The 16350-nt window shown below is 64.8% G+C and overlaps 1 protein-coding gene across 1 annotated transcript in view; it reads right to left on the bottom strand.

The window, feature by feature from the left end:
• Nucleotides 1-16260, bottom strand: part of CD81 (CD81 molecule) — a 17693-nt gene extending 1433 nt beyond the window's left edge. The window contains exons 1-4 of the mRNA XM_007466008.1: nucleotides 16195-16260; nucleotides 4701-4815; nucleotides 1108-1205; nucleotides 256-330 (exon numbers count right to left, since the gene is read on the bottom strand). Of these exons, the coding sequence (XP_007466070.1) occupies nucleotides 256-330; nucleotides 1108-1205; nucleotides 4701-4815; nucleotides 16195-16260 (354 nt within the window). The remainder of the gene's footprint in view (nucleotides 1-255; nucleotides 331-1107; nucleotides 1206-4700; nucleotides 4816-16194) is intronic.
• Between the last annotated feature and the right edge of the window lie 90 nt (nucleotides 16261-16350).

The following is a 16350-nucleotide window of genomic DNA, read 5'->3' as shown; positions in this document are numbered from 1 at the left end:
CGAGACGTGCCCTCACCTGGCCCTCCCGGAAGGTATCACTCCCAGGACACACCTGCCCGCCACTGAGCCCTAGAGAAGGTGACCCTGCTTTCCACTCGCTCACCATGCTGCCTCTTCCAGAAAGCCCTCTGTGGGCTTCCTACCGGGAAGAGCCCTCCCAAAGCACCCTGCAGTCCGACCCCTCCCCCGCAGCCCGAGCCCCGAGACCCTCCCCACCGGCAGCCCCCCTGCCCCTCCCCATGGACGCTGCCTCACCTGGTCCTTGTTGACAAAACCCCAGATGCCGGCGGCCACTTCACAGGCAAAGAGGATCACCAGGCAGGTGAAGAACTGAAAAGGGGAGGGTGGAGAGGGCAGGTCAGAGCCGGCCAGAGAGGGCCCGGGCCTTCCCGAGGCCGCAGCGACCGGCCGGCGTGCGCGGGGTGGCCGGTGGTGTCCACCCACCCAGGACCCGACAGGGGATGAGAGGCGCGGGGCCGAGAAGCAGAATCTAGGACTCGGCCCGGCAGTGAGATGCCAATGTTCTCGTCATCCCCGAGGGGCCAGGCTCCACAGGATGGGATGGGTGTGGGAGGGGAGGACATGGTTGGTTCTGGGCGGGTCGGAAAGGGCAGGGAGGCAAAGCCCACGGGAAGGGGGTCGCCGTGGTGTGCCTGGGCTCGCCCACTGGAGACACAGGCACAGCCTCCTGCAGCCCACGTCTCCCAGATGCCAGGCCCTGGGCAGCACAGCCAGGCCTCCACTTCCCGTCGGTGGGTGACATGCCCAGGGGCACCTGAGGCTGGTTCTGGGACTGGGACTCACTCCCTATTATATCTGTGGGTTTTTTTAAGAAGGAAGAAAAAGAAAAAGCAGCTTTGGAACTCAGTAGGAACTAGACAAAGAACTAGACGTAACGGCGGTCCACCTCAGAGGGATTTGAGACCCGATTGGGGAAACCGGAGAGCTGGCATTCTGGGGGAGGTCCGCAGGGTCAGACTGGCCAGGGGTGGCACCAAGCGCCACGTCGGGGACTGAAGGGGTTCTGTCTCCACCGGAGCTCCCGGTTCTGCCCCTGGCCGGCCCCGCAGCCCTTACCCTTAGCCCGGCCCCAGCCCAGGGCCTTACCGTCCCCAGCAAGCACTGGGACTCCTGGATGGCTCCGTAGCAGCCCAGGAACCCAACAAACATCATCACAGCACCCACGGCAATGAGGATGTAGATGCCTGCAGCGGAGAGACGGCTGCCCTCAGTGCCCTGACATCCCAAAGAGGCAGGACAGGTGCCCCCAGAAGCCCTCCTCCCCAGTTGCGTACACACACCCCACTGCCCAGGCCTCTGAAGGGGCCACGAGGCGCTGACGCCCGCCCTGCTGGGAAGACGTCAGATGCCCGGAGGCTTGGAGAGGAGCTGCAAGGACTTGGCAGCCCGGCGGGTCCATGTGGGCCCCTCTCCAGGCCTCAGTTTCCTCCTCTGTGACGTGGGTGGAGACCGGCGTTGCCGAGGCCAGGACCAAACAGCCCGTGGTGAGTGTTCAGAGAACTCAGCGCGACGCCACAACCCGGACCATCTCTGGGTCCCGCAGTCTCCGGGATTTGGGGGCGCCGTGGAGGACCACCCCCGTCTTGGCGCAGAGGACCCAGCTACTGGCTTGTGGGTTGGGGTGGAGGTGAGTCCAGGGGTCTGGCGACTCCACTTCACTTGTGCCCTCTCAGGCGGGGGCTCGAGTCCGGCTGCTCTGCTCAGAGGAGGGGGCTCTACCCGGCTTCTGAGGCCCTGACCCCGGGGGCTGGAGCCTGCTGGACACACAGGCCTGGCGGCTAGGACAGCTCAAGGATGGCACAGGGGGTCAGTCTTCCCCCCTGGCCTGCCCAGCACCCACTGCTGGTCATGCGGCCCTTCTCTGCGTCCACAGTTCACCCAGGCGGGGCCCGTGCCCCTTGAAACACGGACCACGTCTCTCCAAGGACCTCCCACAACCCTAGTCCTACCAGCAGACCTGGGCCCACCCCCCAGTCGCCATGGTTACGCAGTGGGCAGGCAGCCCAAGCCCCCTCCACAGTGCTAGGACAATGGGTCCCAGGGCTCCGGTGCCAAGGGCCTGTCGCCCCTGCCTGGCCAGGCTTTGGAGAAGGAACCTGGGGGCCAGGACCCACTGCTGGGCTCAGAAAACACCCGGGCCTCCCCTCTGGACAGATGGAGCCTCCCGCCAGGCCCACCCTCGGGGGCTCTTCACTCAGGCACAGCACCCTTTAGCCAGGTGTTCTCTGCTCAGGTCCTGAGACCCCCATCCCCACATCACTACCTGAGGTTCAGCAAGATGGCATAGGGCGCCAGGGAGGGGCACCTTGGCGTTCTGGGCTCTGGAGGGTCCTGCGAGAGGCTGGGAGACCCAGAGGCGGTACCTGACCCACCCACCCACCCCCAGGCCCGGCCCCAAGCCCCCCACGGTGCCGGGTTTCCACCTAGAGCCCTCGGCTTGGTTCTGGCCAGTGAGGTCCGGGACCCCCCCTGGGCCCTGGAGCATTGCCTGGGGTGCTAAGCCCGCCCAGCTCACCCTCCCCCGCTGCCTGGCACTGGACAAACAGCTCTTGTCAGGGCCCACGTCTGCTCCCCCAGCTCCCTGGCAGGCCCAGTCTGCATCAGAGCCAGCAAGAGGCTCCAGAAGGCCGGCCCTGGGTGGGCAGGAACTCTGTGGCCAGAGGGGCTCTGAGAGGCCCCCGCCCATGGGGACACAGCAGAAGGTCCAGGGGCTGGCACTCAGCCTGCCGGGTGGTCCAGCAGCTAACACTGCTCCCCCAAGGGCAGGATTCTCCAGAGCCAGGAGAAGCCAGCGTCAGGGCCCAGGTGACGTGCGGCCCCCAGTGAGTGGACCCGGGGGACACTTGCTCCAACGCCAGCCTTGCCCTTGACGAGCCTCTCCCGTGGCACCCCTTCCCCGCCAGAGCCTGAGCACAGCCCCGCCGCCTCCATTCATTCCCGCCAAGGTCCCCCCAGATGTCTGCGCGCCGGCCTGGACTGTGTCCCTAACCCAAGCCTGCAGCCGGTCGCCGCTCTTGCCCCATCCTGGCCTGAAGCAGGGGAGCTTTCAGCTCCTCTCCTGCCTCCTGGGCCGGACGCTGGGCTGACGGCAGGAGCTGCCCCAGCCACGAGGCTGGCGGCCCCGGCCCCAGCAATTTGGGAGGGACCCCTTCCAAGACTGCTCGCCCTGGGGCCGGCTCAACTCTGCCACTTGGGTGCAGTGGAGCCCACGTCCACTGCACCCAAGGTCCCAGAGAGGGGGATGGAGAGATGGCAGCAGCCCTTCCCACAGGCTGGCTCAGACCCCTGCGGCGGCTCTGAGAGGCCTGGGAGGAGCCCCGCGGGAGAGAAACACCCCTTGAGAGCCCAGAGGACACTCCTGCGTCCTCAGACGTGTGGGCCCCGCTGACTGCTTTGCTTCTGAGGGGGCCTGCTGCGTGTGCAGGGGCCCTGGGTCACGGACCCCTTGTGCCCTCTCGGGAGGCGGACTCACCCTCTGCTCCTGAGACTCAAACCTGTGAGGGGCCCCACAGTGTGGGGGGAGCCCAGGAACCTGTGGAAAAGGGCTCGGGACCCTCCCCGGGACAGCTGTGGCCCCAGGAGCCCCACCGCCAGAACCCCAGGCTCCGGTCTCTGCCCCCCCGCCCCTCCACAGCCCCCGGAACCCAGCCCTCCCAGCGTAAGGCCCAGAGGGCCACGGGCAGGGAGGGGGCAGGCACCACCCACGGCCCCAGGGCAGGAGGTGAGTGTGGCCCCTCAGGGCACCCTGAGCCCGAAGGTTCCCTGCCCTGCTGCTTGCCTCTGGGAGCCAGAGGGGCCGGGCCGGGCCCCACCTTCCCTGATGGGGGGAGGGGCCCAGCAGGAGGCGGGAGACACCCCTTCTCCCCTCCCGCCCCTCCATCGCTCCTCCGGCAATCCCACCCCCACCCCGGGGGCCGCTGGCCCAAGCCCCCACGCCCCAGCCTGACGGACTCCCAGAAGGGGCCACCAAGGGCGCCCAGGAGGCAGACTCGCAGCCTAACTGCGGCTATAGGTGTGGCTGCAGGGCTGAGTCATGCAGGCCCTGAGTCTCCATCCCGGGGGCTCTGGGCTCCAGCCCCACCCTCCCAGGAAGCCTCCCCTGAAGCACCCACCACATGACACAGGGGAGCAGGGGAAGGGGGCAGGCGCGGCCCAGTCTCAGCGCCACGCCACTTGCCACGCCACTCAACATTCCTGGTCCCCCACTGGAAGGGACCTCTGTGCTGCGCCTCCGAACACCCCTCTGCCCCCTCCCCACCCAGCTGCTGCTCTCCTGCTCCGCCCCCCCTCCCCCCGAAGTGATCTGGTGGGGTCCCAAAAAGCCACACACACACACACCCTGCCCCCAGTTCCAGCTCTCCCCGGGAGCACCCCCGGCCCAGGCAGGCACTGCACCAACTCCAGAGGGGACCCTCAAGGCCTCCAGGCTGACATAACCCCACCTGCTCTCTGGCTCCGTCTCACCCTCTGGCCGGAAGAGCCCTTCCTGGCTGGCCTCCCTGCCCCAGCAAGAAGCCAGCCCCGCTGAGCTGGCTCGGCCCCTGCTTCCTCCTGGAAGCCCTCCCTGACAGCCTGTCTGCGGCCTCACTGAGCTTATGATCACACACCCCAGTGGCCCGTTCCTGCCGGCCCCCAGCCCAGAGCTCGCCGGGGTCCTCAGCCCGCCCTCTGCCACTTACCTACATAGAAGGTGTTGGGTGCAGGCCTGTCTCCGAGTTCCAGGTAGAGGAGGTTGGTGGTCTGAGGGTCATGGCGAAGCCACAGGGCCACGCCTAGGATCACACCTCCAGCCAGCTGCGAAAAGAGGGCATGGTGTCACTCGTGGCCCGGAGCCCAGCAGTGGTGAGCGTGAATCCACCACACTACACACACACACAGAGGAGGGTGCCGAACCCTCCTGTCCGCTGGGTCTGCGGGAAGGGCTTCCCTCCAGGCAGGACTCACTAGCCCCTGGGGTCTGGGCTGCTGCTGGCTCCAAATGTCTGATTTGCTGCCTTGGTTGTCAAGATGCCCCGGGGGACCTGGGCATGGGGGACCATGTGGCTGGTCCCCAACCCTCCCGCCAGCACCAGGGGAGTGAGACTCCCAGACAGGTTACCGGATAAGATGCAGGACGCCTGGTTAACCTGCATTCAGACAGACACCAAATACTTTGAGGAGGGGGTGGGCACCTGATGCCACGGGGGCCCTGGTGTGGATGGCAGAGGCTGCTGGGGCCGGTGGCAGCCGGGAAGCCACAGGGCCGGGGCTTTGTGGGGTAACTCCCTGCCATCAGGGAGATGGGAAACTGCCGGGAGAGCAAGGGAGCTCGCGGTGCTCGCCAGAGAGACCGCAAGGCGGAGGCTGCGCTGAGCGGCGGGCAGGAGAGGGGGCTCCGCTCAGAGCCTGGCACGGGGGGGGCGCGGGCTTCCGGCTGACTCGTGCCCCTGCGAGCACAGTGGCTCAGGGCTAGGTGGGGTCTGTCCTTGAGGGTAAGCCCACACCGGGCCCAGCAGGCCCACGCCTGAGCATCTGACCCACCCAGGCAAGCTGGCCCCCGCACCCCAGCCTCCTCCCTGGGCTGCTTCCCGGGGCAGTAACTGTCCCCGGAGCTACAAGCACCAGCTCCTACACAGACGGTCAGCTACGTGTCCAATGAGGAAAAGAAACCAAAAAGCGGACCCCAAGAAGACCACCTGGCTGGCCCAGTGCCTGTGCCCAAGGCCCTGGCCAGGGAGCGCGGCCCTGAGACAGGCTCAGCAGAGCGTGAGACTCGAAGCCCCAGCACCAGGGGCTGCCCCAAGGAAAGCCCCAAGCATCTCCAGGGATCTCCAGGCAGGTGACGCTAGGGCGCTGATGGGGGGGTGGGGAGGCCAGGAGCCCCGCGGCCCCAGCCCAGACCCTCCTACGCTGGGCTCCGTGGACGATGAGGCTGGTGGGGACCGCTGGCGCCCGGCAGCAGCCGGGCTGACCCCGAAGGTGGTGCTGTCGACACTGCCCCCCCGGGCGGGACGGCACCCTCTCTGATCCCCTCTTCCACACGTTCAACTGGGGACTCCACTCCCCACACCCAGGGCAGCACGCTTGCTCTCCCCCTTCCCAGAGCACATGCAGCGGGACCGAGAGGGTCCCTCCGGGGCCCCCGGCCCCCCCCTGCGCACCCCTGGAAGGGCAGTGCTGAACCCCCAGCGTCCCCTGGCTGCTCCTGGTGCCTGTCACACCCACAAGCGGGTGGGAGGGCCCGGGGACGGGGCAGGGGCAGGGGGAGGGGGAGGGGGAGGGCGGGGACGGGTCAGGTAGGCTCCGGAGGGAGTCTCGCTCCTCTGGCTGCCGGTCTGCAGCTTCTGGGCAGGCGGGCAGCGGTGGTGAGGCTGAGGGTTGCCGTGGTAACTCTGGCTAGAAACCGCCACTTATTCTGTTTTGAAACTGTGGTCCAGAGACCGCTTTGTGAGACGTTCCAGGATGGAGGGGGTGGGGCAGGGGGAGCCCTGTCCTGGGCCTCCTTTGCAGTCACAGAGGCCTGGCCCCAAGCCCTGACTCAGCCTCAGTATCCCCGTCGGTAAGGTAAGGAGAGCTGAGCGTGGAGTGGCACCTCCCGCCCCCCTGGCTGGGCTGGGACCACTCCCATCTTCCCCATGCAGCCCCTCACCCCAGAAGCCAAGGGGACAAGCCCATCTAGAGCACTTGGTCCTAACAAATGCTGTGAGGGTAATGCTTATCCCAGCACCCAGATGCTAACCGTGGGGTGGCAGGCAAAGTCCCCATCTCTCCTGTCTCGGGAAGGGCTTTCCACTGCAGACCCCAGGATGTGCGGGGGGCAGGGGCAGAGAGGGGACAGCAGCCTCCAGACTCCCCTGTGGCTCCAGCCCACCTCCTGAAGGGTGAACAGGGAATGCAGTCCCGCCTCCAGGCAGGGGAGAGCCTGGCGCTTAAGTGTACCCTCCTCAGCTGGTCTTCAGTCATTCCAGGCCCCGCACAGACCCGCTGGGGTGGGCCTGGATGAAGGCAGTGGTGGCAGTGGCCACCCCCAGTTTCGGGGGCTGGGATGGGCATTCACCTAAGGTCACCTACAGGGGAAGGGCCAGGGCAGCACTGCGAATCCCCCCCGCAATACCCCCACCCAGGCCACGAGAAAAGGCAGAGGGTGGGGTGGACCCGTGCCTCTGCAGGGAGGGGGTGCCCAGGGCAGGGCAGGGGTCCCAGAAGCAGCAGAGTTCTGAAAGAAGCCTGCTCTTCAAAAGATAACCCACAGACTGGGGCTTGCAAATGGCTAACAAAGGACCCGTATCCAAAATTTATAAAGAACTTGCAAAACGCTAATGACAAGAAAACAAACAACCGATTTTTAAAAAACGGGCAAAAGAAAAAAAAACTTGGACACTTCGCCAAAGAAGAAATGTGCACAGCAAATAAACACGTGGAAAGACGCGCAGAGTCATTGGTCGCAGGGAGATGCAAATTAAACCACAGCGAGACACCCCCGAGCACCTATGGGATGGGCTGAAGTGAGAAGACCCCCAGGCGAGGGTGGGGAGCAGCAGGGACATAGGAGACAGAGCTCGGGTCCTCGGCACGTTCTCCATCCCTCCACCCGCCACGCGCCCAGCCTCTGCACCCCCAGTACTGTCCCAGGGGGGTGGAAGCCCGTGCCCACACAAACGTGCCAGCAGCTTTCCTGGTAACACCCCCAAACCGGGGACAACCCGATGCCCTTCAAGCGGTGAGTGGGTGGATGCCCACCAGCAGGGGAAGGGAAGAAACTACTGGAACTACTGACACAACCACCAGAGTGAAATCTCCAGATAACCCCGCTGATCCAGACCAAGAGAAAAAACCACCACCTTCCGATTCCGTTCACATAAAAAGTACAGGAAATGCCAATCACGGGCACAGATAACAGGCCGGTGCGTGGCCTGGGATGGGGAGGAGGGATCCCAAGGCCCCGGGGACACCTCTGCGGGTGATGGATACATTCACTCTCCTGGTGGACCACCCTCTAGGTCTCACAGGTGCCTCCTTACGTCAAAACCTACCAAGTTATACATTTTAAACGTGCAGTTGACGCTATGTCAAACAAAGCTGTTTAAAAAACCACACACACCCAAATCCCCGTCCACTGAACTTCTAAGCAGCAAAGCCTTTAGGGGTAAATGTTTCTTCTGGTCCCAAAGGATCCAGCCTGCTGTCTTCATGCCAACCGTCTGCCAAGGTGAGGACTCCTAGGCTTCTAGCGGCCAACAGCAAGCATCTGGAAATGCTGAAGTCTCGTCCACAAAACTGAGGTTTTAGGGTCAAAAAAGGGACTGGATAAACTAAGGAACACTTATGCCCGCTATAAAATGGAGTCCAGACTTGACGGAAAGCACTTAGTCCTCGCATTGGGTGGGAATCAGAGTGTGGCAGCCAAGGGCCCCCAGAGCCTCTGGCTGCCGGGTCATCTCAGGACCATCTCGGCAGCCTCCAATATCCTTGTGTGTATAATGAGGAACTAAAAGTACACAAGCTGAAAAGATGTGGTACATATATACAATGGAATATTACTCAGCCATAAAAAGGAACGAAATTGGGTCATTTGCAGAGACGTGGATGGATCTAGAGACTGTCATACAGAGTGACGTAAGTCAGAAAGAAAAAAACAAATATCATATAATAACGCATACATGTGGAACCTAGAAAAATGGTACAGGTGAAAGGGTTTGCAAGGCAGAAATAGAGACACAGACGTAGAGAACAAACGTATGGACACGAAGGGGGGGTGGGGGTGGTGCTGGGATGAACTGGAAGATCGGGATTGACATGTATACACTGATGTGTATAAAACAGATAACTAATAAGAACCTGCTGTATAAAACATAAAATTCAAAAAATAAAAATAAAAGTACACAAGCTGACCTACGCAGAGCGCTCAGATGATGCCACTGTACACAGCGTTCGACAGCGCTGGCGGTTACTGTGACCATCCTTGGCAGTTTCCAGGCAGGCTGCTCAGTGGCAGAGTCTGACACATCTCCACTCACCCCCTCCCCCTCTCCTGCTAGCTGGCCTGGCGGAAGTGCTGCTGCCACCTGCTCCTGCATCCTGAGATGCTCCTGCGTCCTGAGATGCTCCTGTGTCCTGAGATGCTCCTGCTTGGGTGGGGCTGGCAAGCAGCTCAGGAAGGAGCCCCTAACCTGTTGGGATTACTGAAGGGTTCCACACCAGGGGACGGCGCGGACTGTTTGTAATCCTATGAAAGATGCAGTTTCTGTTTCTTTCTTCCTCCTTTCTGAGAATTAATAAATAATAGCGTCAACTAAAAAGGGGGGGAGGGGGGGCTGCCAAGTACACTGGGTTCCTGCCCGGCCTGTGCGTTTCCAAGAAGCAGCTGAAAGGGCGTAGGAGTGGGTGCTGCCCGGGCAGGCCTGGGGCAACCTTCCCCCCCACTCCGCCTGCTCCTGCCAGGCCCTGGGTGGGAGCTGAGCTGGGATCTGTCTTCCATCCCTCCCTCCCCACCCACACGTGCTGGCCCAGTGGTCACCCCAAGTCCTGCCCACGCGTTCCAGGAGTGACAGGGACACCCACGCATCAACGTGCTCCCTTACTTAGCAGCTCTGACGCTCTCAGAGACAGTTGATAGAAGGGGCAGCTCCGTCGTGACCCAGGAAGGGCCTTGGCTCTGAGCCGCTCTGCTCCCTAACCCGCCACCGCAAGGGGTGCACACTCTTGCTGGGAAAATGTGCCACGAAGTGCCCATGCAGCTCGGCAACCAGGAGGTCCTGGGGGCCTGGAGACCCTCCCCAGGAGGGCAGTGAAGGCCACAGGCAGGAAACGCCCTTGCAGACACCGGGGTAAGTCAGAGGAAAGAGGTGCAGCAAAGACCCTTTGAGGATGGGATGTGGAGGGTCAGTGGGGGCAGAAGGCACCACCCTTGGGCTGGGCGGGGGCCTGGGTCCCTGGAGGCTGACCCTCCATCTCCACCTACCATGAGAACAGGGTGACACGGGGCCCGACTCAGCCTTCCCGGGGGGTGGGCAGCGACCCTATGGCCCTGTCGTGCCCTCCGGGAACACAGCCACCCAGCTCAAGGCGGGAACGAAGTGCAGAGAGAGGAGCAGCGACCCTCGCCTCAGCCAGGAAGCGGAAACCACCCTCCAGGCCCCTCGACGTCAGGAAGCCGCCTGGACTGGCCTCTAAGAATAGCCGCGGGGGCGGAAGAGGACACTGGCCCTCCTGGGCCCCGCCAGCTGCGGGATGCAGGAGCCCCTTGTCGCCGGGAGGGGAGTGCAGGCCCCCGAGGACACCCTGCCACCTCTCTGGGCACAGCAGAGTGCGCCTGGGGAACTCACAGGGCCCACCTGCTTCCTGGGCCCGTCCCCGAGCCTACCTACCACCCACTGCAGGCGGGGAGGCCGGGAAGCGGCCTGCTCCCCGGCCCTACACCCACCCCACTGGCTGAAAGGGCCCCTCCTGTGGGATGTCCCTCTGTCCCCTCAGCCCCTGCAGTGAGGGGCGTGTGGACACAGAGGTCCCAGCCACCTGCCAGCAAAGGGCACTCGAGGGGCTGCAACGGGGCGCACACATCAGACAAGGAGGGTCTGGGTAGGCTGGGGAAACACTGGGCGGAAGACAGGAGGTGGGTGGCCCAGGCAGGGGCCAGAGGTGAGTGGAGGGGCCCCGGGGCAGGCCGGGTTCTCTGGCCGCCACGTGCTCCCCGCACAAACCCAGGCACAGCCCCCCACCCTTAGGGATGCCCCGGCCCCTGCCTGGAGCCATGCCGGCCACAAACCACAGTGGTTGAAGGACCGGCCCTGGTTTCCAGTCTGCCTCCACCACTTCCTTGTGTGGGCACTCGGGACCTCGTTCTCCTTATCGCTCCAGTGGGCCAGCTGGAGGCAAAGGGCATGGCTCCAGCCCAGTGCCCGCCTGGAACAGGGGAGTGGGACGTCGTCTGCGTCCGAGCTGTTATCTCGGGGACAGAGGGGAAGACTGTCCGTCCAGCAGGCGGGCGGCCGAGCCCCTGGGATGGGGAGCAGAGAGGGCCTGGCCCGTGTGAGAGGGAGACCCCCCCGTGAGCTCCAGGGGTGGGCAGGACTGCACAGGATGCTTCCCAAACCCGCTGAGCACCCCCGAGACCACTGCCATCAAGCTCTGGGGCTCAGGCCTCCCAGCACCTGGGAATGGAGACCAGGAAGGTGGGCGGCCGGAGATCCTCCCTTCTGTTCCCCTGCAGCCCCGGGGTCACGGCCTGACCTCCACATCCCCACCAGGAGCTGGCTGCTGGCTACCAAACTCAACGCCCAGCTGCAGGTGACGTGACAGGTAAGGCAGGTTACAGGGCGCCGTTAGACATTCCCCGAGGGAGAGTTATGACCCAGGCCGGCCTGCGTGGGGGAGTTGGTACAGAAGACTCCCGTGCGGCGGCTCAGGATGCCGGGGGGCCGCCCAGCCCCCCACTCCGCATGGTCCCAGCTTCCCGTCATTCACCCTCTCCACAATCATCCTGTTACCCCAGCAGCTGGGGGCAAGGGGAGTGCTAACCTTCCAAAGTTAGAAGGGGCATGGCTTCAAAGAAGGGGGCAAGGCGGCTGCCCGCTCCCCAGGCCTCTGTGGTGTTCAGACCCCCATGACTGGGCTCTCGACCACCCTGCCCTCAGCACCCTCCCCCACCACGCACCGAGCCCCAGCGCTAAGGTGCCTCCCTGCCCGCTGAGCCCCGCAGCCCTCGAGCCCAGGGAGGGCGGCTACGCGCCAACAGGCACCCCTGCGACCACGCGCTGCTGGCCGGCCAGCGAAGGGAGACCTACTGCCAGCTGATCGGCCACCCCTGGGGCCAGGACCCCTGCCCGCCTGTGGGGAGTCCCCCAGCACCTGGGGGCCCACCTAGAGCCCCAGGTGGTCTTGCAGGAAGCAGCACTTAGGCCAGGCCCCACAGTACAAAGCGTGGGGCGGGGCAGGGGCACTGAAGTCCAGAGGCGGGTCACACCACACCTGCCGGACACCTGGAAAGGGCCGATTCGAAGTGAGCTTGGTGCTCCACGCAGCATGAGGAGTCCCGGCCGTGGGGCCGTGCTGCCTCCAAGGCGAAACCCCCAGCCCTGGCTGCGGGCCCGACCTGCGTCTCGGGGGGCAGGCAGAGCCAGGGTCCCCCCATTTCTCCCCCACCCCTACCTGGGGCCCTCTCCAAAACGCTGCACAAGTGCAAAGGTGACGTCTGCCCCTCCCACGGGTGCCCGGACTCTACACCTTATTGATTTTCATGGCTCTTCCCTGTCATGGGATTTCAGGCGCTGAAATGAAGGCGGGGGGTGGGGGGGGTAGATTATATGCGAGGGGGGTGCTTGGGGGGCCCATCTCCCTGTCTGGACTTGGAAGCAGCATGAGTTAGGGATTGGGGGTGAACTCAATTCCTGGAGGCACACTGAGCGGGGGGTGGGGGTGGGGGAGGGAACCCCACAGGGTGGGCACCGCATGGGCACTGGAGCAGAGCCGGCCAGGGTCCCAGGCTCCCCGCCTCTGGCTCCAGCTCTGCACCCCGTAATGCCCAGACACTCTCCCTTGGGGCCAGCCCGTCCTGGGCACAGACCACAGATTTCCTCTTCTCAGCAGGCCCTGGCCCAACGGCCGTTTCCCCAGAGCGTGGCAGCGAGATGCCTGGGGGCACCAGGGGAGCTCACCTGCCCTCCCACTGAAACCAGGAACAGGAAATCCCTGCCCCCAGCCAGAGCCTGCCTGGGTCACATCCCCTCTCCGAGAAGGAAGGTGACAGAACCACTAAGTGATAGGCAGCGATGTGCTGTCCGGAAGCAAGAATTTAAAGCCAGTTAGCAGGGCTTCCCATCAGCCCCACTCCCAGCCAGCTCTGGCCGCACTGCCCCTGTTACCTCTGGAAGGAAGCCCTGACTGCATCCGGCTGGAGGAGCCGCCAGTCCCGGGGGGGCCACTGCTGCTGCCCCTGCAGAGGAGAGGCTGTGATCACACCCGTCTCACAGATGAGGCGAGCAGGGCTCACACGGGGCGTGCGCCCGCCCCAGGTCACCCACTCGAGTGGGGTGAGCAGGGAAGCAGGGGCAGGCGCCTCTGCTCATCCTGAGCTGCTCCAGCAACAGGGCCGAGCCCCAGTCACCCCGCCAGGAAGCTCCCGGGCCCACCCCACCCGCGGGAATTCCATCCCCTTGGGGGAGCATCTGCACCATCTCCCCAGCTCGGGCCGGGCCGCTGCTCTTCCTGCCATATCCCCACCTCACACCTCCGGGCCCGCCTGGCCAGGGGGCCCCAAAGCAGGCTGGGGTCAGGCGTGCTGAGTGCACACAGCCTGGGCCCCGGGGTCTGGGGCCGAGAGGTGGGACAGCAAGTGTGTGTGTTGGTGTGTGTGGGCGTGCATGGTGACCGGCTCCTTCTCAGACAGCATGCCAGCCTGCCTCTGATGCTGCCGCCCACGGGGGAAGGCTTTACTCTCTGAAATGAAACTTTAAAAAGTGCCCGGATCCAGGGACTGGCTCCTGCCCAGATCCTGGTGGCACAGTGGTTGAGAATCTGCCCGCCAATGCAGGGGACATGGGTTCGAGCCCTGGTCCGGGAAGATCCCACGTGCTATGGAGCAACTAAGCCTGTGCGCCACAACTACTGAGACCGCGAGCCACAACTACTGAAGCCCGCAAGCCTAGAGCCCGTGCTCCACGACAAGAAAAGCCACTGCAATGAGAAGCCCGCACACCGCAACCAGAGAAAGCCTGCGCATGGCAATGTAGACCCAACACAGCCAAAAAAAAAAAGCCCAGATCCAAATCCAGACACCCATCCTCAACCTCTTGACCCAGCTCCCACCCCCAGCGCCCCCTTACTGCACTGTGGCCAGGTGCACGGTGAGTGGGTGGGGCTGGGCACCAGGAGCCCTCCCTCACCCACTGGACCCTGCGGGGGCCTCCCAGGCACCCAGGTGTCTAAGCCCCTTCCCCAAGTCACTGCCTACACTGGCCAAGGAATGCGGTCTTCCCTACCAGCCACCATGCCCAACACCCATTTCCTGAACTAATCCGACAACAACCCCAGGGGAAGGACCCCTCGCTTCAGCAGGGAGGAAGCCCAGGACCAGAGCAGCAGGGTGGAGACTCCACCGAGGTCCAAACCCCTGGCACCATGCTCTTGGCCAAGCGATGCTGGGGGAGGGGATGCACAGAGAGGCCCCGCCCCCCCAGCCTGGCTCAGCGTGGCATCCCACCACAGGGGGCAGCCCAGCATGGGTGGGTGGGGCCTTGCTGCCACTGGAAGCAAATGCTCCTCTGGCCTGCCGGGCATGCCCAGGGAGGGAGGGAAGGGGAGAGGCCTCAGAAACAATTCCTTAAGCCCGAACACAAAGTGGCCCAGGGTGGGGGTGGGGATGTGTCAGGCCTCCACCCCTGCTGCCTGGGAAATTACCAGAGGTACCCAGGCTGAGCTGGGGGTGTGGTGGGCGGGAGCCTGCCCTGGAGACCTCTCAGGCTGTGCAGGTCGGAGGGACTCACCTCGCCCCTACACTCAATCCAAAGGCAAGAATCCACTCCTGCTAAGTCCCCTTCCTCCGCCCCCCTCCCCCTCCCACCAGGGCCCTCCCAGGCTCTGCGGGTACAGACAGGCTCAGGGGCTGGCAGAGGGGTGTCTCGGTGACACCACTTGCCAAGACCACCCCTTCAGCAAAGGCTGCCCGGCCCACCCTGGCCCATCCTGACGGCCTAACCGCTCCCACCCCCAGGGCAGAGGCTGCTGGCTACAGGACCCCCACCAGTGCCCCTGCAGGGAGGATGTGACACCTGCACTCCATGTCCAGTCCCTGCACTCCCCACCTCAAATACCTCAGTGCCCCGAGGTCCACCCTGGGACCCTTGGCCGTCCAGATGGCAAACAGATGTCCCCAGGCCCACACACTTTTCCAGGAGCCATTTTAAAAGTTTACCCTCCCAGTGTCAACTTAAGAAAGCACCCACCCGACGTTGTCCTGGTCCTCCGTGACAAGGGGTGAGTGGCCTGGGGTGGCGGAGAAGCAAGAAGGGGCCAGGAGGGGGCCCGAGTCACTCTGCCCCGGGGACCGCAGGGGACGCAGGACACAGCTGTGAGAGGGGCTCCCGACAACCACTCCTGGTCCCTCCGGGCCAGAAGGAGATCTCCACCCCCTAATTCCAACACTGACAGGAAATGGAAACAAAAGCCAAAGCTTCATCAGTCACAGGCCAGCAGTGAAGACTGATGAGGAAACACAACTCAGGCCTGCAGCCCACAGACCCCAGGAGACCCTCCCGCACCCTGAGACGTCCAACCCGTGGGCTCCTCTTTCCAAAGCGGCCTCCCAAGCCCAGACCTGGACACCCACCCAGCCCCGGCACCCCTGGGGCTCGGAAACCCCAGGTCTCCAGGCTCCCTGCCTGTGCCAACTCAGAACACCCGCCCAGCCCCTTGCCCCTCACAGCCTCCACGGCGCCCCAGGGGGAGGACGGGCTGGAAGGTCAGGCTGGGTGAGGAGGGGAGGAAGATGGGGCTCCACAAGCTGGGGGCACCAGGCGGGAGGCACCCCAGCACGCGGGCCACCCGGGGCCCAGGGCGCTTCCCCTCTGCGCTTCGCCCCGGCCCGAACCGCCATACGACCCTCAGGGTGGCGACAGCAGGCAGGAGGGTGAACTGGACTGGGCCCAGGATGGGGTGGACGGTCCCCAAGGCACTGGCAGAGTGTGCGTCGCTCCCCGCCCCCCGCCCTTGCCACCGCACTGGGCCGCCCATCTAGGGGCGGTGGCCCCGATGAGCTCATGGGGGCGGGGCGTCTGGAGCCCCGCCCTCGAGCCCCTCAGTCCCCGCGAAGCAGGGTGGTCCCAGAAACAGCGGCCAGGAGGGCTGAAGCAGTGGCCGGGTACTGGGTTCGGAGCGCGCACCCACCGCACCACCACCATCACCAACCGGGAACAGACCTCAGGTCTCCAAACGGCCCGGCCCGGCCGCGGGGCTCTGGGGTCCCGACGCGCAGAGGCCCGAAACCCGTCTTGGAGCCCCCCGCCCCGCCCTCGAGGGGCACGGCGGCCCCGGACGAGCCCCACCGCTGCGACCCACCGGCCTAGGACCCCCCACCACGCGCTCGGCGCACACAGGTGGCCCTACAACTTGGCGGCCCGGTTGCGCCCCCTTGGCAGGGCCTAGCGGGGCGCGGCCTGCCAGGCTCGGGGAGCGCCCTCCCACCCGCGGCTCCGGGCTCACCCAGAAGACGAAATTGAAGACGAAGAGCAGGTACTTGATGCACTTGGTGCAGCCCTCCACCCCCATGGCGACGCGGGCGGCGGGCGGCCTGCGGGGCGCGGGCCGGTCCTGGGCGGCGGGCGCGGGGCCTGGGCGCCTGATCGGCAGCCGGTGGCC

Source organism: Lipotes vexillifer, unplaced genomic scaffold (assembly GCF_000442215.2).
Source record: "Lipotes vexillifer unplaced genomic scaffold, Lipotes_vexillifer_v1.1 scaffold1094, whole genome shotgun sequence".
NCBI classification, from domain to species: Eukaryota; Metazoa; Chordata; class Mammalia; order Artiodactyla; family Lipotidae; genus Lipotes; species Lipotes vexillifer.
This window is presented reverse-complemented; position numbering and strand designations above follow the sequence as displayed.